This window comes from Chiloscyllium plagiosum, unplaced genomic scaffold (genome assembly GCF_037043375.1).
Source record: "Chiloscyllium plagiosum isolate Xiang-an unplaced genomic scaffold, Cpla_swu_hap1 HiC_scaffold_2, whole genome shotgun sequence".
Classification (NCBI taxonomy): Eukaryota; Metazoa; Chordata; class Chondrichthyes; order Orectolobiformes; family Hemiscylliidae; genus Chiloscyllium; species Chiloscyllium plagiosum.
The window spans coordinates 115,829,847-115,857,728 of NW_028270140.1; the positions used below are offsets into that span (position 1 = coordinate 115,829,847).

The 27,882-nt window shown below is 38.3% G+C and overlaps 1 protein-coding gene and 1 long non-coding RNA gene across 4 annotated transcripts in view; one reads left to right on the forward strand and one right to left on the reverse strand.

The window, feature by feature from the left end:
* LOC122559020 (uncharacterized) overlaps positions 1 to 4,233 on the forward strand; it is a 42,751-nt gene extending 38,518 nt beyond the window's left edge. The window contains exon 4 of the long non-coding RNA XR_006314315.2: positions 3,972 to 4,233. This is a non-coding gene — a long non-coding RNA (uncharacterized LOC122559020). The remainder of the gene's footprint in view (positions 1 to 3,971) is intronic.
* ccdc125 (coiled-coil domain containing 125) overlaps positions 1 to 27,882 on the reverse strand; it is a 33,523-nt gene extending 5,641 nt beyond the window's left edge. The window contains exons 1-9 of one of the 3 annotated variants that reach the window (XM_043708065.2): positions 27,863 to 27,882; positions 19,427 to 19,768; positions 16,358 to 16,416; positions 15,514 to 15,600; positions 10,944 to 11,021; positions 5,483 to 5,568; positions 2,744 to 2,826; positions 1,774 to 1,889; positions 827 to 934 (exon numbers count right to left, since the gene is read on the reverse strand). In XM_043708065.2, coding sequence (XP_043564000.2) covers positions 827 to 934; positions 1,774 to 1,889; positions 2,744 to 2,826; positions 5,483 to 5,568; positions 10,944 to 11,021; positions 15,514 to 15,600; positions 16,358 to 16,416; positions 19,427 to 19,736 — 927 coding nt within the window. In that variant the 5' untranslated portion in view covers positions 19,737 to 19,768; positions 27,863 to 27,882. Of the gene's footprint in view, positions 1 to 826; positions 935 to 1,773; positions 1,890 to 2,743; positions 2,827 to 5,482; positions 5,569 to 10,943; positions 11,022 to 15,513; positions 15,601 to 16,357; positions 16,417 to 19,426; positions 19,787 to 27,852 lie in introns of all 3 variants that reach the window. The other 2 variants (XM_043708076.2, XM_043708090.2) reach the window with 2 other exon arrangements.

The following is a 27,882-nucleotide window of genomic DNA, read 5'->3' on the forward strand; positions in this document are numbered from 1 at the left end:
ACTACTTCCTATCAAGCTAGTTAAGCCTGGTGTCTGTGCAATACACAATGCTGGTTTATGTAACATTTGTAAAGATGATCATCACTCTTGTACAGTTCATTGGGTCATGTGCCAACTTAGTATCACAGAACCTTTTAGTTTCCTTTTCAAAAGCAAAAAAGACGCTGCAATATTAATTCTTTTCAAATCATGTCCTGTTTAATCTGCTACATTTAAGTTCAGTTGAATGAAAGACCACGTATAAACGCAAATATACGAACAAAGCAGAATGGTAGGTGACTTGACGGTTCGAGCCTATTTCACCATTCAATGAGATCATAACTAATCTGATTTTAACCTCAACTTCTGCACATTCCTGATAATCTTTCATACCCATTAAAATCACTTGTTTCAAGAACTAAATAAAGATGCTCTAGCTCTATGCACTCATTACAGTGATTATTATTGATCTAAGATTGGTAAATTAAGACTGGAATGAAGATATTAAGAGGATGAAATTTCAGTTCTGCCACTATAACTTCGCAGAAACCTTGTTTATGTCCTTAAAGTTTAAGGGATGAATTTAGCTTCTAAAAAGTATAACAGCACAAAGTACCAAGGAAATTCACCTATCACTTTCAGGTGAATATTTGTTTACCCAAGACCTAACTCTAACAAGCACTTTATAATAAAGTGAAGCATTCTGAATATTTTTAGATTCAGTGTGCAATGTCGTGTCTGCATTATGAATCTGAAGTAACAGTGGCAGAATGCATTAATTTTACTTGATACACGATTCACATTTTAAATAATTTAATCCTAGTAATGAAGTTAAAAAAGTTGGTACCTCTTGCTTCTGTTGCAGTAGCTGTTTCCGTGTAGCAGCTGCCATCCTGGCACAAGCACAGGGCTCTCCTCCAGTACCATTACAGTGACACGCTCCAAGCACTCCCAGCTGAAGAACAATATAAATCTTGATCAATGGAAATGTCCAGTCAGCTAAAATATAAACACTAAATGTTTATCAAAAAATTACTCCTGTATTTATTTTTAAACACTATGTAAATTTCAGTGATCTAATGCGGGACTCCCAAACATGAAGTTTGTTTACAGTATCAGAACTATCCCCCAGATAGCTTGTCACAACACTTGTACAAAAACCCAAAAAAAAGCCGCATCAGTACTGACTGAAAGGCAAAGACACACCTGGAAAAATAATTCTTAGACCATCAGTTTGACTTAATTGGTAGCACTCTCACCCAAGTCAAGTTTGTGGGTGCATGCCTCACTGCAGAGTTTGGACATAATCTCAGCTACCACGAGAGAATGAAGTATTGTCGTATTTTTTAGATGAAGTGGTAAATTAAGACTCTGTCTGCCTGAAAGGACAAACGATTTTACTGCAGTATAGGGGATAACAGGAGAAATTTCTGAAGTGAAAATTTGAGTCTTTGCTTTTTGCCTTTCTCCGGCTTTCAGCCAAATCAGCCTCAGTTTGCTGCCACATTGGCTGAGATTTTGGATTCAATGCTGTAGTTAGCACTCCCATTGGTTACTGTTTCAAGAGAACAATTTTGCCTTGTACACTTGTTCCTAAACAGCATTTCCAAAATAATGAATGCATCATAGGGGAATCTGAAAGGTTTGTCCACAGAGCCAGTATTATCAAGAAATATATTTGTACTTTTTTAAATTTGGCATCAATGTACTAATCAACCAGAATCTCTTACAAAGTAAACACAGAATGGAAACAGATTATAAACTGTAAGTAAAGGGGTTTTCTTAGATTTTTACCTCCAACGTTGTAACTTCAGTGAAGCCTTTCTTATTTACTGGCAATGTGCTTTGGAAGGTCTGCTGATCCTTTGCATCAAGCATTGCAAGTAATTCTGAACACTGCTGGTTCAAAACTAAGAAAACAAATATAATGGACCATGAATAACAATGTCAATATCTAAAGTGTCACAGCAAACATTTCCAAACACTAAAAAGGATGCCACAGATCAACCTTGAAGGATTGCATATCCAATCACTGAGAATAGACCTTTCTACAAGTTTTAATCTAAGTTATTATGAACTGAACATATCAATGCAAGTACAAATATTGTGTTATGATTTTTAAAGGCATTGGTCCAAATAACCATTTGACCAGAAAACCATTCTTTAAAATTATAAAGCTGCCATCACCCAATTTTTTCCAATGAAAGTCGAAAAGTCAAAAATTGCTCTGCTAATTCCCAAATCCGATTGAGATAAAATGCTATTGGTTCACTGTGGAATAGTTATCATTTAGGCAACCTATCAGCAGTCAGGGTACATAAGAGTCGTTACCTTGAACTACAGTACATTGGATCACATGAGAAGAGGAAATTTAAAACAAGTACAGCATTCTTAATCTGCTGAGAGATTATTCAGATGGAGACTAACTGTATGGAGAATATTGTTGGGGACAGGAACATATTTTGCTGCAATACCCCACTCAACATCAAGACGTGCACATGAAGAATGTGCATGGTAATCAAGTTAACCAGCGCAGCATAATTTCACCACAGCACTGGTGATGGTCAGGACTTAGGACAAGTGGGCAGGAGAAATTGGAGGGAACTAAAAGAAATACCAAAACATTTGAGAACTATTAAATCAACAATTAGTTACAAAACCAGACTTTTATTTCTGAGATTTATATTTGAATCTACCTCAGACTGATGATGGGATGAAGAGGTGTTTCATCTCATCACATTTCAGTAATGCTCTAAAAACTTACTTGTATTTTCTGATTTAAGATTCCGAATCTCACTATCTTTTGCCGCCAAAGTTTTTGAAAGTTCAGCATTTTCAATACATATCCTGTAAAGAAAAGGATACCTGAAGTCTGCAGTATTCATATGCAAATGCTTGGGAAAATCGAAGTTCAAATATGGAGCCTTTAAAAATAATTATTTGACACTTGAAAATAACTCAAAATTGAACTACTGACATAATTTCACAGTATTAATGATTTAGATGAGGAAGCTAAATGTAATATCTTCATATTTTCAGACAACACAAAGCTGGGTGGGTGGATGAACTGTGATGTCGATACAGAGATGCTTTAATATGATTTGAACAAGTTGAGCGAGTGGTAAATGCATGACAGATGAAATATAATGTAAATAAATGTGAGGTTATCCACTTGGGTCACAAAACCAGGAAGGCATATTTCTGAATTGCAATAGATTTGGAAATAGGGAGCTTCAACACTGAAGATAAGGAATCAGCAAGCGGTAATGAAGGCAAATTGTATGTAGGCCTTCACAGCAAGAGTTTGAGTACAGGAGCATGGATCTCTTGCTGCAGGGATAGCATTGTACAGGGCCTTGATGAGATTACACCTGGAGAATTGTGCGCAGTTTTGGTGCCCTTATCGAAGGATGATATTTTGGTTATGGAGGGAATGCCATAGCTTATCTCATTGCTTCCTGGGAAGACGGGACTGACATTGGTCTCAACTACTTTCTGTGATGGAAAGTTCCACAGGCTCACCATTCTCTGGATGAAAATAAATTTTCATCTCCATCCTAAATGGCCTACTCCAAACTGTTACACTATGACCCCTGTATCTGGATTCCCTGATCATTGGGAACATCCATTTTGTGTTTATCCTGTCTGTTCCTGTTAGAATTTTATAGGCTTCTTAGATCTGTCCAGGATCTCAGAACAGAGACGTACAGAAATAGAGACAATTTCACTTGATTTGACTCTGTTCAAAGCACAAGTAATGAAAACCTTCTGATATGAAATTAGAAGTAGCAGGTCTTATAATTTTCATATTTTTTTGCCTTAGACAAAGACATGCCACTACAGGACCCATTCAACACTCATCCACTTGCATCAACACTTGTAACATCCAGATGCTTAGAGTGTATGCACAACTTCCAGACAATAGGTGGGAATGTTTTGAGCTGCGAGGTCGAAACTTTGTTTCCAATGACATAATTTCTTCATTTTTTCAGACCTGTCCTTGGAAGTCCTCTGAAACTGCAAGATCACTGACAGACATTCCATCCATTCAAAATTGGCATGTCCAGTACAGAATGCTTGAATCTTCCCAGATTGCCAATTCTAGCAGACAGCACTTTAGCCTCAATGACCTCAGAAACAATCTTGTTCTTCCTAAATTGCAAGAAGTACCTAGATATACACTTGCACTATGAATGGAAATCCAGCCATTACCCACATAGCAACACTAGCTAAAAGAAAAGGGAACCAAACCTCCAATAATCCACAAATGATCCAACCTCAAACCTCCAAAAATACACAAGTCTTGAAAAGCACACAACAGAATTTCTCACTAACATAAAAAGAAAAGGGGCTGACAACCCAAAGATATTCTCAAAGCTACACTCAGAATGAGTGATCAAATTCTGACTGAGCAGAAAATAAATGGATAGCAAGACACAAAGAAGGGAAAGAGATGCTCAGAAATGGAGAGAGAAAGAGGACTCACAGCTCAACTCGGGAAATACCACAGATTGCTACAAGTCAAGTGATTGGGATAGTGAGAATTAAAAAAGTAAGTAATTCAGAACAAGAGAAAAAGATCTAATCAACTAGGTCACAAGACACAATCCATGAACGAAGGAACTCAACACAAAAACAATCCATTACTGTGGACTTAGTGATCATTGCACACCTGACTTACGGACCATGTTTGATTTTAAAATACGCACAAATATATGCTTGCTTTTATTTATGGGGAAAGTAAATATATGCAAGACTATTAGATAAATGAAAGTTGCAACAGCTTTCTAAGTCCAGCAGGCACCTTAAGAGTCCAACCTTGTGCAATCTTCAGCCAGCTGGTGAGTCAACTCAAGCTAAGGGTTTGAACCACACTGTCTTTATTACTCTTCACCAAACAAGGAATTCACTGTATAGGGCACCAACAAGAACTTCCAGAAAAATAAGGATTCAAATGAGTGGGAAGAAGCCATACTAAAATATTAGGAGGAATGAAAGTTCATGGGATTAAATCAACGCAAGCATGGAAAGACCATCGCAGTCAAAAATTCAACATCAAATAAGTTGCCTTAAACCTATCCCCCAATATATACTCATTGCTTTCACTGGGACCATTTTGATGTGGCAATGTATTCCTCCCAAAAACACCACATAGTCAGAATACACCAGTGAACTAAGTATTATTAGCAATCATATGGGAAACCAAGACCAGCTGATTTTAATCGAAAAAACTTCAATACGTTCCTCAAAAGGAAGATTTTATTACATTGTCTAAAATGTGCAGATTAGGTGGACTGGCCATACGAAATTCTCTAGTGTCCAGGGATATGCAGGTTAGGTCCGTTAACTATTGATAAATGTGGGTCATCAGGAATTGGATGGGATGCTCTTCAGAAGGTCAATGCAGACTCAAAGGAGCTGAATGGACTCTATCTGCACTAATATTGCACAATACAATGAACAAGCACTGAAAATATGTTATATTCATAATTAGTCCACTAACCGATCATATCTTCCAATCCAGATCTGTTCCAAATTCTTAAATTTATCCAATTTCCAATCATTTTCCCACTGTAATATATTCACTTCCTGTAGAAAGGGTAACAAAACGTCACATACATTTTCTACTCTCATCAAAAGGTAGATTGTTAAGGGCATTTTGAAATTGTTTTCAGGATGATCCAAGTAGATTGACTGTAGCATTTTACTTTTATGGTTAAATGCACTCAAGTACTGACTACAGATACTGGGAAAAAAAATTAGAAAAACTTAAAATCTCAAAGGACAGTAAAAATTATTCTGGTTTTGATTAGCTGTTTTTGGTTTACAAATTAAACACAAAACATACTCTCCTACACTTTGCAATGTGCAAATCGTTCCCCACCGACCCACCCCCAATCAATAATTTGTTCAACCACCTTTTGAATATTACTACTGAACTGCTACCATCACTCCATCAGGCAGCATTTCCCAGAACATGACAACTCTGTATAAACTACTTTCCTCATGTAGCCACCTGGTTCTTTTGCCAATCATCTTAAATCTATTTCCTGTACTTATTAACAATTTGCCATGAAAAGCATCCATATACTGAATCAGCATTCCCATATTTACATATTCAGTATCATAACCACTAATGATTTTGAATACCTCTATCAAATCTTCCCTTAACGTTCTCTGCTCCAAGGAAAGCAACCATTTACTTTGGTCTCTCCATTGAAGGTTTTTACCCCTTAACCATTCAATAAATGTCTTCTGCATCTTCCTTTGTGGCTTGACACCCTAAAAGTATTTTGCCCATCATGATCAAAATACACGAACAGGGACCAAAGCAGTGTTTCATAAAGGTTCAGCATAACTTCCTGCTTTTGATTTCTTTGCGTATCCTAATAAGAATACAAAACATGAATACACCTCATAATCTCTCAAATTTACTAATCCAAGATCAGAGCCAAAATCTTTCCCAACCTCTCAGTTGATTTCTTTAGTGTCAAAAAAGTCTCATTTATCTCAAATGTTAAATGTAAATGCAATTGAGCATTTACAGCCTCTGGGACACAATTTCCCAGAAGGAAATCTGCTATCGTCACTTGTTCTCACCTACTGTGACTCCAAAATTACAGTGTTGCCTTTAAAGAGCCCTGAAAGGACATTATACATGAGTGACAGTGGCACCCACATCTATGAAAGAACAATTAAAAATCCCAATCCAGTGAACCTTCTGTACTTATCTTGGAAGATGCTACATTCTTAAATAAAAACACCAAATCTGTAAATAATTCTCCCAGACTAGTCTCACCAAAGCCCTATTTGTAGCATGACTTGTTTTCTCCTATACTCTAACCTGTTAGCAATAAAAGCCCAATACATCATTTGCCTTCCAAATTGCTTGCTGTATCTGTATGTAAATTTTATGATTCATGCACGAGAGTCTTTACATCTCAAAATTTACTCAAACCACACCTTCATAACAAAATCACTCTGCTTTTCTATTCTTCCTACCAAAGTGAATATTTGCTCACATTGTCTAGTTCCTTTAGCCAGTGTACAGGCTTCTGTGATTTTTTTTGTATTAGCAACAACATTTATACATGACTCTTAATCCTCTCATTTAAAACTCAAAATATTTATGGCTCAGCCACTGATCCTTGCAGGGCAGTTGGACAATCCAAAATTTACTGTTTTTTTAAATATACTGCATTTTTAACCCATTAATCAATCCTTAAACCAATAAATTTACACATATCCCATCAAAACCTAACCTTGTGCGAAGATCTTAATGCTTTCTGAAACAATAAAATTTTCTTGCATATTTACTGTGCTAATTATAGCCTCAGAAAACTAAAGATTGATTAAACATTTTCCTTTTATAAAACCAGATTGACTGTCTAATTATACTGATTTCACAGGTGCACTGTAACCACTTTCTTAACAATTACTTCAAACATTTTCCCTGCTCCTGATGCAAGTCTAATCGATTTATCACTTCCTGTTGTTTTTACTTCCTTCCTTTAACAGCAAGGTGACATTTGCTGCTTTTCTGTCAACACAGAAGGTTCTAGAATCTATGGAATGCTGGAGAATCAAATCTAAAACATCCTCTAAGTTGCCACCTTTTTAAAAAATCCTATGGCATGAATCCAGCATATTTGTCAGCTTTTACTCTCAATTTCACCAGTACTTTCTCTACACCAGTATTATATTCATTCTCATTACCTCTTTTTAGTTTCTCTCAATATCCAACACATTCTTTTATACTTCCACTGCAAACATCAAATTAATTTTTTTTTAATATTGTTGCCATTTCATGATTCCCATTCTAATTGTCGTCTCTTACTCAGAGGGATTCCCATTTACTTGCACTAAATTTATTTCTTTTTAAAAGTTTTTACAATGATTCCATGTTTTTTATGTTTGCTATGTGACAATGCTGTCATTTTAAAAAGGTTATTTTGTCCTGGGTTTGTTGAAGAGGGGTGCTGAAGTGGCTATGGGAGTCAGCCTAAATCAATAGTTTAAGAGGCCTTTAAGTTTTGCTTAAAAACAGTTCCCAGATCAGGTGAAGCTGTTTGGGTCCCAGAGTTGGAGCTTCAGTAAATGATTCCTAACTGTGACTTTCTCTGAAATCTCAATGTTGAATAGCATGTATGAATCGGTGTCTGAATTTTTTTTGCCAAGGAGTGTGTTTATGAGATGATTCTGTATTGGAACTGGTAATGGGTACTAATTTTAACTATAGCGTTTAAATAAATCGTGTTTTATTTATCAAGTTTGACAGTTTATCACTTCTGGAACATGCACTTCAAATGTACCTTTAAAATAAGAAAATGTCAGTGTCTAGGCTAACTTCTTAAAATGTTTTGAGGGGGTCTGGTCTGTCCATGACACCCTGCTCATGTACTCTACTTTATTTTACCTTTGTCGCTGTCAATTTGTTGGTCACCATAGGATGCTTTTTAGTACCCATTCAGTCCTGCTATTGTACAGCCATTACGCTTAACTTTTTCAGCTGGTCATGGCTATACTACTTGTCCAGTGAAGCTTCTAATTCCTCAAGGGAGCGTTTATTTGTCATGAACCTGGCCAGTCTTAAAAGATTCTGTATACCTTTCAATGTGTCCTGTTACTTTCAAAGACTGTACAAATACACCTTCAAAATCTGTTACTACTCTGTACAAAAATATACTGCATTGGAGTCCTGTCATCTCTAAACTTTAAAACTGCACCCTGTTTAACCAAGTCTGAATCATATTTATCATAAAAAGCAGCAGTAACAACATCTGCCACTAAGCGGGACCACTGCATATTTCCCTCCAATCTGAAAACCACCCTTCAAGGTTTTTGTCCCTTAGCTAATTTTGTACCTATGGAGTAACTGTCTTTTTGATCCCAAAGGTTCAACATACAGATCAACCTTGCAATCCTCATGAAGCATTCTAATAAATTAAAGAACACAACTTGTTTTTTTTAAATCTGCTGCTTTTCATTTCTTAGGCAATTTTACAAAATACCAATTACTCTTGTTTTGTGTTACTATCTCAGTTTCAGTACCATGATGATTAGGCTGACTCTCTACAGTTACTACTGCTTTCCTCTTGAGATAGACATGAGTACAGCAAGGAAGTTTGGAAAATTGTGGCAATAAACTTTCAACTTCCTGAACAAACTCAATTGTGTCTGACATGGATTTCTGCTTTGATCATTACCAATACTTTGTGGCACCTTTTCTTCATTTAGATCTAATTTCTCTAACACCCTGTAATTATTTCTGATTTGATGAAGTGTAGGGCTGGGCAAAGCACAGCAGGTCAAGCAGCATCTGAGAAGCAAAAGAGTTAACGTTTTGAGCATAACCCTTATCAGGACTGGAGGGGGGTGGGGCTATGGGAAACGTAGGTGGGATGGTGATAGGTGAGCAAAGGTAGGAACTGATTTGTGATAGATCGATGGGAAGTGTGGAGCGATTGGGTGGGAAGGAAGATAGACAGGCAAGTCAGGACAAAAGGGCGGGGCCAAGTCAGAGGGTTGGATTTGGGGTAGAGGAGAGATTTGCAAACTGGTGAATTCAATGCTGAGGTCGTGTATTTGTAGGCTCCTGAAGCAGAAGAGAAAGCATTCATTCCAAATCCGGTAGAGATTTACTTGCATATCCTCAAATCCCATTTACTACATCTGTTGCTTTCCATGTGATCTCCTCTATATTGGATAGCCGGAGTGCAAACTTGCAAGTGGCGCGGGGAACATCTCTGGTTCGTACACATCAACCAACCCTATCTTCCTGAGGCCATCCGTTTCAATCCCCTTCTCACTCCCCCAATGACATGTCCATTCTCTGTCTCCTCCACCACCTAAACAAGGCCACCTGCAGACTGGAGGAGGAACACCTCATTTTCCACTCAGAGCCTACAACCACATGGCCTCAACATTGAATTCACCAGTTTCCAAATTTCCCCTCCACACCTCCATCGCAGATCTAACCCTGCTACTTGGCTCTGCCCTTTTGACTTGACCTGACCTATCTGTCCATCTTCCTTCCCACCTATTCACTCCACACTTCCCACCTACCTACCACAATCACCTCCTACCTTCTTCCACCTACCTTTACCCTAGCCCCACCCCCCCCTATTTATTTCTGAGACCCCTCCCCTCCCCAGTCCTGATGAAGGGTTATGCCCGAAATGTCAATTCTCTTGCTCCTCAGATGCTGCCTAACCTGATGTGCTTTTTCCAGCCAGACACTTTATTGACTGATCTCTCCAGCATCCAGTCCTCATTATCTCTTAATTATTTCTGTGACAATGGCAGCATCCTCTTGTGAAGTCAAATGCAATGTACTCATTGAATAGGTTAGCCACACCCTTTGTGTCCACAGATGAAATCCTTGGTCACTAATTGGTCCTAGCTTTCCTAACTTGCTTTTTGAAAATCTACTTTTGTACGAGTTTGTAAATGCAATGATAACATGTTCAGGTCATTTTAATGTTGCTCCCTTAATCAAACTACAATGAAAAAGCCCTTAATAACCCACTTGAGAAAAAGAGGAAAGGAAGATTCTGAGTTATCCAATTTAAAGAAAATTGAGCTAATACAGTCTAGAGATGACAGTTGGTCTGTCCTGGTACTGTCAAAAGTCACCAACATAAACATGATCATGAAGGATACAGGGAAAAAGAGGTTGAGATACATACACCAAGACGAAAACATTTGCAGAGAATGACATATTGAACACTGTTATATTAACAAATGTATGGACAAACTGTTATAACTTCAAACATAATTGGGTCGTATTTGAAAATGAGGAGAATTACAGCTTATGTTTTATTTGCAATATGTCAAAGTTTTTTGTCTAAAATGATCAAGTTAGATACTTTTCTTCAGACCATTCTAGAAAGATTTGAATTGAAATGTAACTGTTTTGAAAAAAATCAATTAAGAGGAATTGGAGAAAAATAATTTTTTTTTACCTTCTCCAAAATCTTGTTTCGTTCGCCTGTTTTTTGAAGTAATGTCTTTGTATGTGCAGTAGCTTTATCAAACACAGCCTGATAAACAGCGAATGGTAAAATTGTAAGTACATATAAACAAATGCAGTGCATCACCAGAGCATCATTTGCTATACTTCATTAAAAAATGCTCATTTCAAAACTGCTGTTAAATGAATAATAGAAAAGCACAGGCAAAATAAATTGTTTCTTCATTTTGTTAGGTTTTTAAGTAGTTTGATTCATTCAGCCAGCTATGGCTCTTGTACACAATTTTGGAAGTTCAAAATTCGTTTTCTGAACAGTTGACTCACAGAGCTGAGCAATACACATGCTCAGGGCAAAGCCTTAAATATAGATTTTTTTTGTTTCATTGTCTTGATGTGGCAAAACTAGAAATGCCTGCATTTATTGACTATCCTTAATTGCTTTCAAAGTAATGGGAAGCCACTTTGTTGGGTCACCGAATGTGGCTTAGTACAATTGAGTCAATTGCTACAAGAACAGAAATTGCTGGAAAAGCTCAGCAGCATCCAAGAAAAAAAAATCATTTTGGATCCGGTGACCCTTCCTCAGAACTCATGGTAGCTAGGAAAATAGGTAAAAACAATGACTGCAGATGCTGGAAACCAGATTTTGGATTAGTGGTGCTGGAAGAGCACAGCAGTTCAGACAGCATCCAAGGAGCAGCAGCTAGGAAAATGTCAGTTTTTATGCAGAAGATAGGTTGTGGGGGTGGAGGGTAAATAAAGAATAGACAATCGGTAGAGATAGAGCCCAAAGGAGAGGGGAGTGGATTGCTAGAATGTTTAAATGGGCAGTTAAGGTGCAGTCATGCTTCTGTGGGTCTGCAATAATGTATATAACCAGCCTAAGTAAAAGGTGACACTCCTTAAATGACATTAGTTACCAGATCAACTTATACGGATATCCAGTAGTTCTGTGGTCACCATTACTGATAGTAGAACTGGTCTACAAAATCATTCATCCAGGTACCTGGACTACTACTCCACTGAGATGACCACAATGCGATTGTACATGTATTTATTGTTGGCTTTTGCTTGCATTTTAAATGACTTGCTCCATTATTTTCACATCCTTTAATTATTTTCCTGCATTTTTATCACCTCATTAAGACTGCCTTTCTATTTCATAGCCATCATTTAATTTGTGATTTAATTTTCACACCTGGATGGGTGTCGTCTCATTAACACTGAAGTAGTTCAAGAACCTTCAAGACAGAGACTGGAGAAAATTAGTTTTCTCCACAATCTGAATGTGATTGCCACAGTATGTACAACTAACAGGGGGGGTGCTCAATAAACGTGGCTTCAACACTACTAATTTCTCTACCATTGAGATGGAGGGAAGAAATGTCATGGGAACACCACATCAAAATAACCATTGCAAGTGACACCAAGCCAATTTGGATATATACTGCCACTCCATCACTGTTGCTTGATCAATATATATGCATATTCAGGAGCTCCCAACTGTCCACGAAAAGCAGTTAGGAGCTCAAGATAGTCACTGTGAAGTTTCAATATTCGACTTCAAAACAATCACTATTTCTTAGAACTCCAGCACTTCAACAGAACTGTGGAAGTTCCTATACCACACATACTACTGTGGTTCAAGGAGGCAGCTCAATACCGCCTTCTCAAGGACAGCAAGGAAAAGGACAATAAGTGCTGGTCTGGCAACCGATGCCCACATCTTCATTTATAGATATCTTCAATGGCACTGCTTTCTTTCCACATACAAATTTTGGAATCAGACATGCACTGAAACACATACTTTAAAAAGAATTCCACCAAAATGTAAACAACAAAAGTAATCACTTGAGTGAAAGCAGAATTTATGTGAATGCTAAATTATCAGTTATGGGTTTCGTAGGACTACACCGACATGTCAAGCTTTTCTTTCCACTGCATGCTTACAGATGGGTTGCACCTGAACTGGAAGGGGACTAATATTTTGGCGGCTAGGTTTGCTCATGCTGCAAGGGAGGGTATAAACCAGATTAGCAGGGGGGGATCCTCAACAGCAGGGAGGCGAGTGCAAGGCTCAAAAGAAGATACAGTAATCAGAAATACTAAGTTGAAGAGACAGGCCGGAAAACAATATGGAGCAAGGAATGCCTGTTGCATTAAATTGCATTTTTTTTTGAGACAAGAGGACTGACAGATAAGGTCGATGAATTTAGAGTGTGGATAGGTATGTGGGACTGGGATATTATAGTCATTACAGAAACATGGCTAAGGGAGGGACAGGACTGGGAGCTTCATGTGCCAGGCTGCAGGTGCTTTAGGCAGGACAGAGGTGGTGGAAGAAGGGAAGGGGGAGTTGCATTTTTGATGAAGGCGAGTATGAAACCAGTTGTCAGAATCAAACTAACTGAAGGATCATCCAGTGAGGCTTTGTGGACAGAGCTAAGAAATAAGAATAGAATGGTGACGTTATTGGGTTTGTACTACAGGCCCCCCAGCAGTAAATGGGAATTAGAGGAACAAATATGTAGGGAGACTGGGGAGACTTGCAGGACCAATAAGGTTGGCATAATAATTTTCCTAACATAGACTGGAACTGCCAGATCATTAAGGGCTTAGATGGGGTGGAATTTGTTAAATGCATTCAGGCAAGTTTCCTCAAGCAGTATATAGAGGGTCCTACTCTTAAAAGGGCTAAACTTGTCCTATTCTTGGTAACTAGGGCAGGACTGGTGACACAGAGAGAGAATAGGGCCCCTCAAAAGCCAAAGAGGACATGTATGTGTAGAACAGAAGGAAATGGACAAGGTTTTTCAATGAATATTTCTCCTGCGTTTACCGTGGGAAAAGACACGAAGACTTGAGAACTTGAAGTTAGTGGTGAAATCCTGGGGACAGTCGACAACACAGTAGAGGTGGTGGTGGATGTATTAGAATGTATGAAGGTGGATAAATCTCCTGGTCCTGACCAGAAACATCCAAGAACACTGCAAGAGGCTAGAAAAGAAATTGCAGGGGTCCTGGCTGATATTTTTACATCATCGTCAGCCACAGGTGAGGTCCCAGAAGACTGGAGGGTAGCAAATGTTGTGCCATTATTCAAAGAAAAGGGAACTACAGATCAGTAAGCTTAACATTTGTAGTGAGTAAGGTACTTGAGAAGATTCTGAGAGATAAGATGTATATGTATTTGGAAAGACATGGCTTGATTAGGAGTAGCAGGCATGGCTTTGAGAGTGGGAGATCATGCCTCAATTTCTATTTTAAAAAAAAAGAGTTCTTTGATGAAGTGACCAGGAAGGTTGACGAGGGCAGGGCAGTAGATGTAGTCTATGGATTTCAGTAAAGCCTTTGATAAGGTTTCAAATGGCAGACTGCTCTGGAAGGTTAGATCGCATGGAATCCAGGGCAAACTGGTAAATTGGATACAAAATTGGCTTGATGGTTGGAAGCAGAAGGTAATAGTGGAAGGGTGCTTGTTGGACTGGAGGCCTGTGATTAGTGATGTGCCTCAGGGGTCGGTGCTGAGCCCATTACTGTTAGTTATCTATGTCAATGACTTGGATGAGAACGTACAAGACATGATTACTAAGTATGCAGAGGACACTAAAACAGGCAGTATTGTGAACAGTGAGGAAGGTTATCAGAAATCATAACAGGACCTTGATCAGTTGGCGAAGTGGACCAAGAAATGGAAAGTGGAGTTTAATAGAGATAAGTGTGAGGTTTTGCATTTGCAAAGTCAAATCAAGGCAGGAGTTTCATAGTGAATGATAGGGCCTGGAGTGCAAAGGAATAGAGGAATCTTGGGAGTTCAGGTTCAGTTCTCTGAAAGTGGAGTTACTGGTAGACAGGGCAGTGAAGGCGGCTTTTGGCACACTGGCTTTTGTCAGTCAGGGCACAGAGTAAACAAGTTGGGAAATTATGCTGCAGTTATAGAGGACATTTGTGAGGCCACACTTGGAATATTGTGTTCAGTTTTGGTCACCTCTTATACGAAGGATGTTATTAAACAGCAAAGGTGCAGAAGAAATTTACAAGAATGTTGCCTGGACTCAATGGTCTGAATTATAGGGAGAGGTTGGACAAGCTAAGACTTTTTTTCTTTAGAGCGTAGGAGACTGAGGGGGGCTATCATAGAAGTGCATAAGATCATAGGGTGAATGCACTTATTCTTTTCCCCAGGGTCGGAGAATCAAGAACTAGAGGGCATCAGTTTAAGGTTAGAGCAGAAAGAATAAAAAAAGGGAACCTGGGGGATAACTTTTTTTTAAAACACATATGGAATGAGCTACCAGCGGAATTGTTTGAGGTGGGTACATGAACAATATTTAAAAGGCATTTAGACAAATACATGGATTGCAAAGGATTAGGAGGATATGGGGCCAAGTGTAGGGAAATGGGGTTAGTGTGGACAGACGTTTTGGTCAGCGTGGACCAGTTTGGGCCTAAGGGCCTGTCTCCATGCTATTGATATCAAGGACTCTCAATCTATAGTAATCCATAAAAAGTACGTGACTACAGCATTTATTTGAGAATAGCAATATCAGCGTGCTTCTCACCATACTCTGTAGTATCTTTAATGCTTCATATTTCCCTTCAAGTTGCTGTTGTGTTACCTCAAGCTCACAACGTAGAAATTCTGCTTCCTACAAAATAAAAATTTGAAATTAATGACAAAATTACAGTTCTATGAACAAAGTATCAAACATTGCACTTATAATCAAGTTATCAATGCTGGGTTGATGCATAATACTTTGATCCATATTAATCATTCTGTGTACATTGAGCCACTAAGGAAAGTTACATGCACCACTACTCATTCTACAATAGAATATAAACATTCCATCAAAATGTGCATTTGAATGTACACCAGCAGAATTACAAAATCATTACTGCTACATAATAGCCCCCACCCCAATCTAACTGTTCATAAGCCACACATCACTGATAGTGTTTTTGTAATTGTCAGTTCTAAAGCATGAGTATGGATTTCTCTATGTTTAACACTTTAAAAAAAAAACAACAGTATGAACTAGTCAAGGAGGATTAAAACACTAATTTGGCCTCACAGCAACTTTACAATGCAAATAATTTTAGAACACATTTTCATGAACTTTGAAAACTAATGAAGTTCCAAATGCAAAGTTTTATTTTTCCAGCCTTATTTTTAGTTTGCTAAACTTGAGTTAAATTTTTAAAAAGCAGCAAGTTATACTTTTTTCACACTGGTCCAAAATGTCCAATGTTTGTATTTAATCTAATTTTCAGTCTCTCCTCTTCAGTATATTTTACAAAATTGCCTTCATACTTACAGTTTGTTTGTTACATAACCCCACAACAGGTTTTAAAAAAAAGCAATAATCTATTCAAAAGACAAACCATTCTCAACTGAAAAAAAATCACCTCCACAACTTCCTGAAGCTTGACTTTTAACTCTTCATTTGAGATTTCAACTTGTGAGCCTGTAGGGAAACATGCAAGGCAACATATTTTAAATAAAGTTGAACTTTTCATTTGCTTTATAATTTTGAACAGTATGGATTCAGTTGACCTGTGTACTGTGTACTTTCAAAACTGCTAATTAAAAATCGGTTTTGCTAACTTGATGCAAGTGCAATTGATTATTTATTCCATAAGCTGTATTTTTGTGGAAATAATGTCTTTCCAACACTTAATTGGAGAAAAATTCTGTTTATTTAATATTGGATGTCAGAGAACCTGTGGGACAATTCAGCAACACCAGAGGAATCACTAAAAGTAGTGAAGGGGGAGAGCTAGGTGTTGTCAAGTTTTCATGCGAGAACACTGCTGTTTTAGGCAATATTACTCAAAGACACCATGTAAATCAGAATTAGGAGCTGGTTAGACATCATGCTGTTCAGAATGTTGCCAACAGTGGAGAGTTCAACCCATGTTCCAGCTGGAGTAGCCCTGGGGCCTTTCTTAACCTGCCCATCATTCAGTATCAAGGATGTTACCTCCTGAAGGAGGAGGAAGGCCACAACTGATCCTTTGAAACACAATAATTTAAAATGCAGGATCAGAAACAGAAGTTATGCAAGTAATTTTCCATATCTGATTATAGACTTAAGACCCAAACAAGACAAGAGGTGTCCCACAAAGACAGACAACAGAAGCAGAGTATAATAATATATTGAACCATGTCAAAGGCTGCAGATAGGTTGAGAAGATGCTCCTTAGGTTCCTTATGTTTTATAATGCTGTTGTGAAGTCACTTGGGATACAGTACAATTTTGAATGCAAGCTATTTTATCTTATTGCTGGTAATGTTAGTGGGTGCTTCCCATTATTTGATAATGCATTAAAGTCATATCATTCTGAACTATTTCCGAAGATAAAAGGATGGCAAAGATGGTATTACAATATAGGGATAGCAAGCGAAACCAAATCAGCCTCAGTATTAGTGGATTGTGAAGTCAGTGAAATTAAAACATTCAAGACCTCAAAACTGCCCAATGGCATCCAATCAGATTTCACAAACAACAGATCCTAGACACCAAGTTGATAACTTCAACAAAAATTAATTATTAAGAAAGTAATTTTAGCAGATCACAAATGAACAAGGCAGCAGTCTAATTAAAAGCTACAAATCTAAATCCATGCTTCTTTGATTATAACTGAGTCTGCCTATATGGGAGTGTGGTTAAGGTATAAATTATAAAGAAAATCGAAGAACTACAATTTCGTGAAATCCTTGGACAATGGGCTGTTCACAGGCATATAGAACGGTACATCTCGCTGAAATTCTGAAGTCACATTAATGCAAGCAATTTCAGCAGACTCAGAAATATTTACAGATTTCTTACAGCCTAGGATTCTTTTCTCATAACATTAAATAAATCAATAAGTGGAGAGAGATCAGAGAACGCAAAATAGAGTAGCCAGCCCAGAAGCTTCCAAATTGAGGGCAGCATGGTGTCTCAGTGGTTAGCCCTGTTGCCTCGCAGCACCAGGGACCAAGATTCGATTCTAGCCTTGGGCGACCATGCGCAGTTTGCACATTCTCCCAGTGTCTGCGTGGGTTTCCTCCGGGTACTCCGGTTTCTTCCCACAATCCAAAGATGTGCAGGTGAGGTGAATTGGCCAAACTAAATTGCTTGTAGTGTTTAGGGATGTGTAGTTCAGGTGCATTAGTCAGGGATAAATGTCGGCTAATATGGTCAGGGAATGGGTCTGGGTGGGTTACTCTTCAGAGGGTCGGTGTGGACTTGTTGGGCCAAAATGGCCTGTTTCCACACTGTAGAGATTCTAGGAAATCGTTATCTCCTACAAAAAAAAGTTATTCCTGACTCTTTGTTCCTCTTATTAATCAACATTCCTTGTGGTTGGCTGGCTGGCACCAGTCCTCCCTTGACTGACCAATTCAACATCTAAACAATCACCAACCTCTAACACAAACAATTCAATGCCAATCTGTCTACAGTGTCCATAGTACAGTAATTAGTTTGCATTGTTTTCCAGACCTGTTCCCAACAGATAACATCTGCTTTTGTTCTCTTCTCTATTCAAAGAAGTAGCTATTCAAAACTCAACTCTTAATCTAAATTAAGTTCCAAATTTTGAAAAAAAAAAGAGAAAAATAAAATACAAATAGTGACGGTCTCAAAAGAATATTCTCTATTAATCTTTCAGACTGGAATAAACAAAATCAAAATATAAACAAGTTACTAGAAGGGAAGATAAAAATTACATTTCTTAAAATTCAACATTAATAGAGTTGTGATATCATATACTCAAGAAAACCTTAGATTGGTGAGATGAACACAAGTCACACTTGGGGGCTTTAAGAAAAACATTAGTTCCAAGAGTCATTAACAAGATCAGTTTTAACCACTTACCTTCTCACCATAACCTTCAATCTCAACACACTCCATTAGGCCAAATGATTCAAACACATGAAAAAAAATTCTGCCTCAATCTCTCTTGAACATTACTTTTTCCTGAAAAAGTTCTTGAATTCTATCTTACTCCTAAATTTTCGCCCAATGGTATCAACAATTGGATAATCAAAATTTCCTTGAAACGTTTTAAGGAAAAGAAACTTCAATTTGTACTCTGACATATGTTAGTTTAAATTGATTTCCTTTCTGGAGAACTGTGTTTCTCATGGATCACTTGTAACTTATTTTTTTCAAAATCAGTGCAGAGATTGTACACACGTGTATAATTGTTTTTTCATCCTTTTGTACTTCATAATCCATCCCTTATGACGCGAGATTTTTACTTGAAACTTTCAAATAAATTGCATGTTATAGATGTTCAGGTAGTTGCACTTTTTCACTTAAAGGGCACAAATAACTACCAGCCAGAGTTTTCAACCAAGATAAAAATTTGAGGTTTAGACACATTATGACCGCTATATCTAAAGTAATAAGATGTCATTCAAAAATAAAATTTTCACAGCTTTATCAAACCTGATCTTTAGAGTAATGCACAATTGTTAATGATTACCATTGCTGCTCGACCGCCTGCTTGTACTTGTCCCATCAGAAGTTGTTAGTTTATGAAATGAATTGTGTAGATTACTGTATTTGGTCCAGTGGGAAGATGTAATTGCATTCTTCTCATCTTCAATTACACTTGTACTAAAAACAGAGTCATCGACATCTGATCCATGTCTGGATGTTATGGTCTCAGCAACCGCACCTGGTGTCTGTTCATAAATTCCGCCAGGTTTCCTGCAAAGGCCATCACCCAGGTCTCCACAGGACATATCATCCTCCTCTTCTGTTTTCACCTTTGATTCGTGTCTTTCAGACATTTGATGTTTCACACCTTTATCTGCCAAACTATCTGCAGGGAAAACAAGAACTGACACATAGAGAAAACGAATATGTTATAAAATAATGCAATTTACAAAAAATGTCATTTGTGTTAAGCTGACAATCTGCCTTCACGAATTCAACAAAAACTAACTCTTATAGTAAGAGCAAAGTACTTGCAGATGCTGGGAGAATGGAAATAAAAACAGAAAGCGCTCAAACTCAGCGGAGAACCAGAGTTAATGTTTAAATAATTCCCCTCTCAGTAATATGTTAGCCATTGAACTGTTTTTGACATTCTGTCCAATCTTCTGACCTGCCACCTGTTTTTGCACAGTTATCAGCTCAATGCGAGTTACATGTAAATGCTAACAATTTTATCACACACCTTCCTATCAAGGTGGTGTAGATTGGACTATTCAATGAATTTTTAAACAGAATATTGCAACACTTGAATTAATATGACTATTATGAATTAAATTTCAACTTATGTCTGTATCAGTAACTCCAAAATAGCAGTTAACTAAGATACAAACAAACATGACAAAATGAAAAAGCTTCAAATTAAACAATGATTGAAATTAATTGTGCTTCCAACTCTCATTTTCACTATAATGAAATTCCATTGCCCCTCTTTAAACACTGCCCACCTCTGAGCCTGCTTCATGTTCATTTGTACCTCAATTGTGTGTGTCTTGGTTTCTTTAGGTTTGACAGTTTCACAGCTCTCCTACTCAACCTCCTTAAAATTCAGCTCATCCAAAACTCTGCTGCCTGTATTCTAGTCTTCACAAATCACACTCATACCCCTGAGCTCACTAATTTACATTAGCTGCTCATAATTTCATGCTTTTATACTGCACATATTTTTCAGTAAATTGATTGATTTTGATTTTTTTTGTTTGTCTTCTGTGCATATCTATTCAATTTCTGTGGGTATCTGTTTCTTGTTCACTTCCACAAATAACTCTGATCACCAACATTCATGTTCAGAATTTATATCCTTGTGGTCAAACACTTTTCACAGCTTTACACCTCATTAATCTCCAACTTTAAAATTTATTCAAGACATGTCTGTTGCGCTGACAACACCATTTATTGTCCATCCCTCAAACACTGGTAGGCATCCTTTGAAACAGCCTAGCCAAAGAATTACACACAGAAGGAACAACATATTCTAATCTCTGCAGGGCTTTCGTGTACCAGACAGAAATGTACAACTCTTCCTTCTCCTCTCTCCCCACCCATCCCATCACCATTACTAAGCTTTATATTTCAGAATTATTTCATCAACTGAATTTAAATCCCCAGCTGCCATGATGGGATTTGAGGTCATCATCATATCATCAGTACAGACCTTTGGATTGTGGTTTCAACAGTATGATTACTGCTACCATGTCTCCAGCTACTTCAGGCCTAGAAGCCAGCTATCTCATTTTTTGGATCTGATTAATTTATCCTTCCCAGTCCCCTGCTGCAATGTTCATACTATAAAGCTAACTGCCTCTATATCTCCTCCTCCTTTCATGTCCATCCAAATGTCCATCTCTTCAACCAAGTTTTTAGTTAATATTACTTTTCTAAGCCACCTATTTTGTACATTTGTGCAATAATTTAAGAACTTTTCTCTACTGAGAATACCCTATAAATGTAAATTAGTGCTTTTAAGACTCATTCTACGTAAAAATACCCTTCTGCCTTTTAATAGGGGACAGCTAATGATCTACGTCATTTTTACACAACAAATGTTACTTCAATAATCCTTTCGAACTCTGACATAATGTTTGTCATTAGCTAATGTTTAAAATACTAAATATGACAATAGCATAAGTGAAGTAATGAAATAAATTGAAGTATCTTAAATGGAATTGTCAACCAAAGATGAGAATTTTGATTTCCTTAGATACACAACTAAATTCCAGCTTTCGCTAAAACTTTGAGTATTGCCCTGATCTTTCGTTTTCAAAATAATTGAAACGTTTAAGCATCACAGCTCATATGCAAGTTTGAACCCTTTGAAAATAAAACATTCTGTATCTACATGTCATCAATAATAGTACACAACATGTTAAGCTCAACTGTTGTGTGGTTTTATCCATATCCACAAGTTTGAGAGAAGGCAAAGGTCAAGAACAACCATCATGCACAAACTTCTTTGTAAATGTTTATTACATACCAAGACTAAATACTGTATTAGTTGGTATTCAGAGATATACTAGGCTCAAGTCTTACACTTACATTATTGAAAGACTAAACTTTACCACCTAACACCAATCAGTCTACTCCACATGCTTCTGTCATTCACAAGGCTCAACTTAAGGTTTCTGCCTCATTCTCTTTGCTTCTCTTCCTGCTCAACTCTTGTGCATACTGTAGGGTTCATGTCAAATGAGGGGTGTTGTAGCATCATCACAAAATTGCTCTAGGGTCCTCAAGGCCTTGCATAACAAACCTACTTTTGCATATGATGCAATGCACCAGCAGAATTCATTTGCATGTATTCTCTTCTGAACAGAAGGTAACTAGTATTTCAAGCAACTAGCAAAAACAAACAGAACAGCAACCTTCAAATAGTAACAGCATAACAGAAACATAAAAATGAAGTCTTGCCAAAATCTTCCCAACAAAAGCAATAAAATGAGTTTTGGTATTCCAATGGAGATCGAAGGTATTTAATTAACTCAAAGTCACACAAAACAGTACTACCAAGGCAAAATCCCATTCATCCATTAATCCTGTTTGTTGGCTGAGTGTAGACCCAGCTAACGATGTCACCATCTGAAAACTCACATCCTTCTTTGAAAATCCTTCGGCGCTAACATTTGTTGTCTACACACAATCTCCTCCTCCCCACAACTTTGAGGTAAGTCTCAAACATCCCGGACTCTAAATACTCCATTAGACATGTCACAGTTTTAGCTGCCTAGGCCCCAAACTCGAATTCAATTCCTAAATGTCTCCAGCTTTCTTTCCTCCTCTAAGTTATTCCTTAAAATCAAGCTCTGACAAAGCTTTGGGCTCTCTCATCTAATATTGTCATATGGGGGCTCACTGTCAAACTTTACTTTTTATCATCTGTGAAGTGACTTCAAACATATTAAAAGGTATCATGTAAACTGGGAATACAAAGAAAAGATAGCTTAAGTTTCTGCTGAAATGGTAATAATAGGATGTAGGTTTGCTCGCTGAGCTGGAAGATTCATTTTCAGATGTTTCATCACCATACTATGTAACATCTTCAGTAAGCCTCCGGATGAAGCACTGGTGGCGTAGCCTGCTTTCTGTTTATATGTTTGAGTTTCCTTGGGTATAATTAACATAAATAGAAAGCAGGCTAAACCACCAATGCTTCATTCAGAGGCTCACTGAAGATGTTACCTAGTATGGTGACGAACCATCTGAAAATGAACCTTCCAGCTCAGCGAGCAAACCTACATCCAGAACCTCAACCTGAGCTACAAATCTTCTCAAAACCTGCTATGGTAATAATAGAATTGATAAACTGGGCTACATATTTTTATGAATAAGTATATAAGTGACTTTTCTGGTAACTGGAGCGGTTTCTGGTGGAAAGAAATCTACACAGAAAAGTCTTCACATTACTAGGAAAGGGGACAAAATTTTCTATCTTTCTTAGCCATTAACTATCATAACTTTATGCCCAAAGTAGATTTTGAAATGGGAAATCATTAGTGATTTGATGAAGAAGCATGAGCCTTGAGTGGCCAAAAGGCAACATAATTATTGTTTTTACAGTTTATGAACCAAGTAGCAGAGCACTGAAAACCAAAAAGCTAAATAACTGTAGGATCAAGAGTACAACCTCTGCATTTGAAAACATTTAGCCACTGCATTTTCGGAGCAATGTTAGACCTGACCCAAGTGCATAGCATCAAGGTTTTAAGTATTGCACTATTGTACATTCAAATTTCAAAGAACAAGCAGAGCAGCTTCCATTTAGTTAGTACCTTTAACACAATGAAAAAAACCTAAGTATGCTGTATAAACACAAAATCAAAAACAAGTTTAAAAACAATAGCTTTAGTACAAAAAGGCAAATGCTCAATGTGACAATGCTGCTCCTTTGACAAGGTTATTCTGTCTTGTTTTTCCCTTTCCCCCCCCCCCCACAAAAGGGGCGTAAATGCATAGGTTCCAATGTGTCTGGTTTACATGGGTTTTAAGGCCAATTTAATTATAGCTAACAGATACTGCCTCAAGTAAGTGTTTTTTTATAAAACACTTATACAATGAAAGGGAAGTGGCTCGTTCTCAGAGTTCAGGGTTTGGTTTTTTAAGTCAGGCTGTTTTGCAGCTGCTAGTCAAGTTTTAGCTGGGAATCCACAGAAGCTGCTGGACCCAAAGACACAGCTCCATGCTAATCCTCTCTCTCCTTTAAGAACCTGTTTTTGAATTTACCTTTTTGCCAAAGTTTGTGGAAAGGGAGAGTAGTTTAGGGGATGTTGCAAGCATTTGGTATAGCATCAAGTTATGATAGAGACAATTAGATTTTTCAGCTGTTACGTTATTCTATATACTGCTGTGGTTCTGTTCGCCGAGCTGGAAGTTTTTGTTGCAAACGTTTCGTCCCCTGGCTAGGCGACATCATCAGTGCTTGGGAGCCTCCTGCGAAGCGCTTCTTTGATGTTTCCTCCGGTGTTTATAGTGGTTTGTCCCTGACGCTTCCGGTTGTCAGTTTCAGCTGTCTGCTGTAGTGGTTGGTATATTGGGTCCAGGTCGATGTGTTTGTTGATGGAGTTTGTGGATGAATGCCATGCCTCTAGGAATTCCCTGGCTGTTCTGTCTGGCTTGCCCTATGATAGTAGTGTTGTCCCAGTCGAATTCATGTTGCTTGTTGTCTGCGTGTGTGGCTACTAAGGATAGCTGGTCGTGTCGTTTCGCGGCTAGTTGATGTTCATGTATGCGGATTGTTAGCTGTCTTCCTGTTTGTCCTGTTTTGTGCAGTCCTTGCATGGTATTTTGTACACTACATTAGTTTTGCTCATGCTGGGTATCGGGTCCTTCGTTCTGGTGAGTTGTCTGAGCGTGGCTGTTGGTTTGTGTGCCGTTATGAGTCCTAGGGGTCGCAGTAGTCTGGCTGTCAGTTCAGAGATGCTCCTGATGTATGGTAGTGTGGCTAGTCCTTTTGGTTGTGGTATGTCCTCGTTCCGTGGTCTTTCTCTTAGGCATCTGTTGATGAAGTTGCGCGGGTATCCGTTTTTGGCGAATACCTTGTATAGGTGTTCCTCTTCTTTTTGCAGTTCTGGTGTACTGCAGTGTGTTGTGGCCCTTTTGAATAGTGTCCTGATGCAGCTTCGTTTGTGTGTGTTGGGGTGGTTACTTTCATAGTTTAGGACTTGGTCTGTGTGTGCGACTTTCCTGTATACCCTTGTAGTGAATTCTCCGTTCGGTGTTCTCTGTACCATCACGTCGAGGAATGGGAGTTGGCTATCCTTTTCTTCTTCTCTCGTGAATCGGATTCCTGTGAGTGTGGTGTTGATGATCCGGTGTGTTTTTTCTATTTCCGTGTTTTTAATGATTACGAACGTGTCATCGACATATCTGACCCAGAGTTTGGGTTGAATTTGTGGTAGGACTGTTTGTTCTAACCTTTGCATAACTGCCTCTGCTATGAGTCCCGAGATTGGTGATCCCATGGGTGTTCCGTTGATTTGTTCGTATATCTGGTTGTTGAATGTGAAGTGTGTTGTGAGGCACAAGTCCAGTAGTTTAAGTATGCCATCTTTGTTGATAGGTTCAGCGTCCTGTTTTCTGTTCTGTATGTCCAGTACGTTGGCTATTGTTTCTCTGGCTAGGGTTTTGTCAATCGAAGTGAACAGTGCCGTCACGTCGAATGATATCATGGTTTCTTCATGGGCCTGATACCCAACATGAGCAAAACTAATGTAGTGTACAAAATCCCATGCAAGGACTGCACAAAACACTATATAGGACAAACAGGAAGACAGCTAACAATCCGCATACATGAACATCAACTAGCCACGAAACGACACGACCAGCTATACTTAGTAGCCACACACGCAGACAACAAGCAACATGAATTCGACTGGGACAACACTACTAATCATAGGGCAAGCCAGACAGAGAACAGCCAGGGAATTCCTAGAGGCATGGCATTCATCCACAAACTCCATCAACAAACACATCGACCTGGACCCAATATACCAACCACTACAGCAGACAGCTGAAACTGACAACCGGAAGCGTCAGGGACAAACCACTATAAACACCGGAGGAAACATCAAAGAAGCGCTTCACAGGAGGCTCCCAAGCACTGATGATGTCGCCTAGCCAGGGGACGAAACGTTTGCAACAAAAACTTCCAGCTCGGCGAACAGAACCACAGCAACGAGCACCCGAGCTACAAATCTTCGCACAAACTTTGAATTCTATATACTGTTCTCTTTTGGTGGCGTATAAATAAATTGTTTGTTTCAAACTGAGTGGTTGGGCCAGCTGCATCACTCCTTGAAAATCCAGTTTACATCTGTTTAAAATAACTAGAAAAATTAGGGTCAAGGCTACTTTCTTGAAATATTTTGAGGGGGTCTGGCCTGGTCCATAACACTCAGATTGAGGAGCAGGGAAGAAAGAGAGGTTTGGAGGAATGGGGTGAATTCAGAGGTTAAGATCAAGGTAGATGAACGCATGGCTGCTAAGTCATGAATGTATAATTAGGAAATTTGAAGGAATACAAAGTTTTGTCAGAGTTCCAGACCTGGACAGGTTACATGACGATTTGAGCACAAGTTGTGTTTTAAATAGGAAGCATATGGGAATTGTAAGCAATCAGCATTAACTAGATCAATAAATCAAATATATAATTCTGCCCGAACACACTATTTTCCTTTAACACCAAGGCTATCTTCTCATTAGAGACTACATACTAGTTTCTCGGTGTAAAAGTCAAATAAGAACTGTAATAAGTTGAAGTTTCATAATGCCTTTATTATCAGATAAACAATCACAAAGTACTTGTTATTTTTAAGCATAAATGTTTGATCATGTAAACAAGGGTTAGCCAAATTTGCTAAAATTTTGGAGAGACCAGTTAGAAAAGAATCGGAATCACGGTGACTGAATAAAGCTTTCGCCAGCAGCTAAAGCTTGAATGGAGATGAGTGATATCACAAGGTTGGAATTAAGCAGTCTTTCCAAGTATGAAATTAGAAACAAAGTTGCAAACATTAATACTAGTGCCCATTCTTTTCTCATGGAAATGGTGGAGGGGGTAGAACAGCAAAAATCTGACAACTTCTAATTCCAAATGAGATTCTTCTGTAGTTCTTTTACATTGCAAATTTAGAAATATCTTTCTAAATAAACAGACAATAAGGATAAGTTACATTGTTGTTATCTTACATAGAAGTTCACCTAGTTTTCTATTTAAGTACATGGAGGACATTTTAGGTAATCCTCGTCCTTGAACAGATGCACTGAAGCTAATTTGTAACCTTATTTCAGGGATAGAATTACCAAGCAAATTTCCCCGTGAATAGTTAACTGTGAAGTAGTTAACATTCCTCCCATTGGCCCAGACAAAGTACAAAATAACATCCTGTTTTATATATTTGAGAATACAAAATGAAGCATTTGGTCTTTAGCGTCTGACGTAATAACTGCACAAAACAAATTCAGGAGAACATAAAAATAGGAGGAGTAAGTCAGTCATCGCTCCTAAGCCTACATCGCCCAGTAAGAACTTGACTAATCTGCCCCGGGTCTCAACTCCCCTTACGCCAACTCATTACTCTCAACTCCCTATCTATAAAAGGCTGTGCAATTTACTGGTCGATCACAAGTCTCACTCCAAACAATTTGGTTACTTTACATTATCGACCAGTCTGTCTCGATGACAGATGTAGAAAAAAACCAATAGATGACTTCAAAAAATGAGCACTTCAACTATGCAAGTAGCAACAACAAGGGCCTTATTGGGCCAAAAGAAAGTCTGTAGAAGCCGGCAGGCACTAGTGCACACACACAAACATTGCTCCACCCGGCCGGAGCATCCAACAATACAGACCGCCTGACATAAAAAGAAAATGCTTCCCCTCACCCAACTCCTCTCATTCCCAATCAGTCCCTGCTCACCTGCACCGACCTGAGATAACCGTTTCCGCC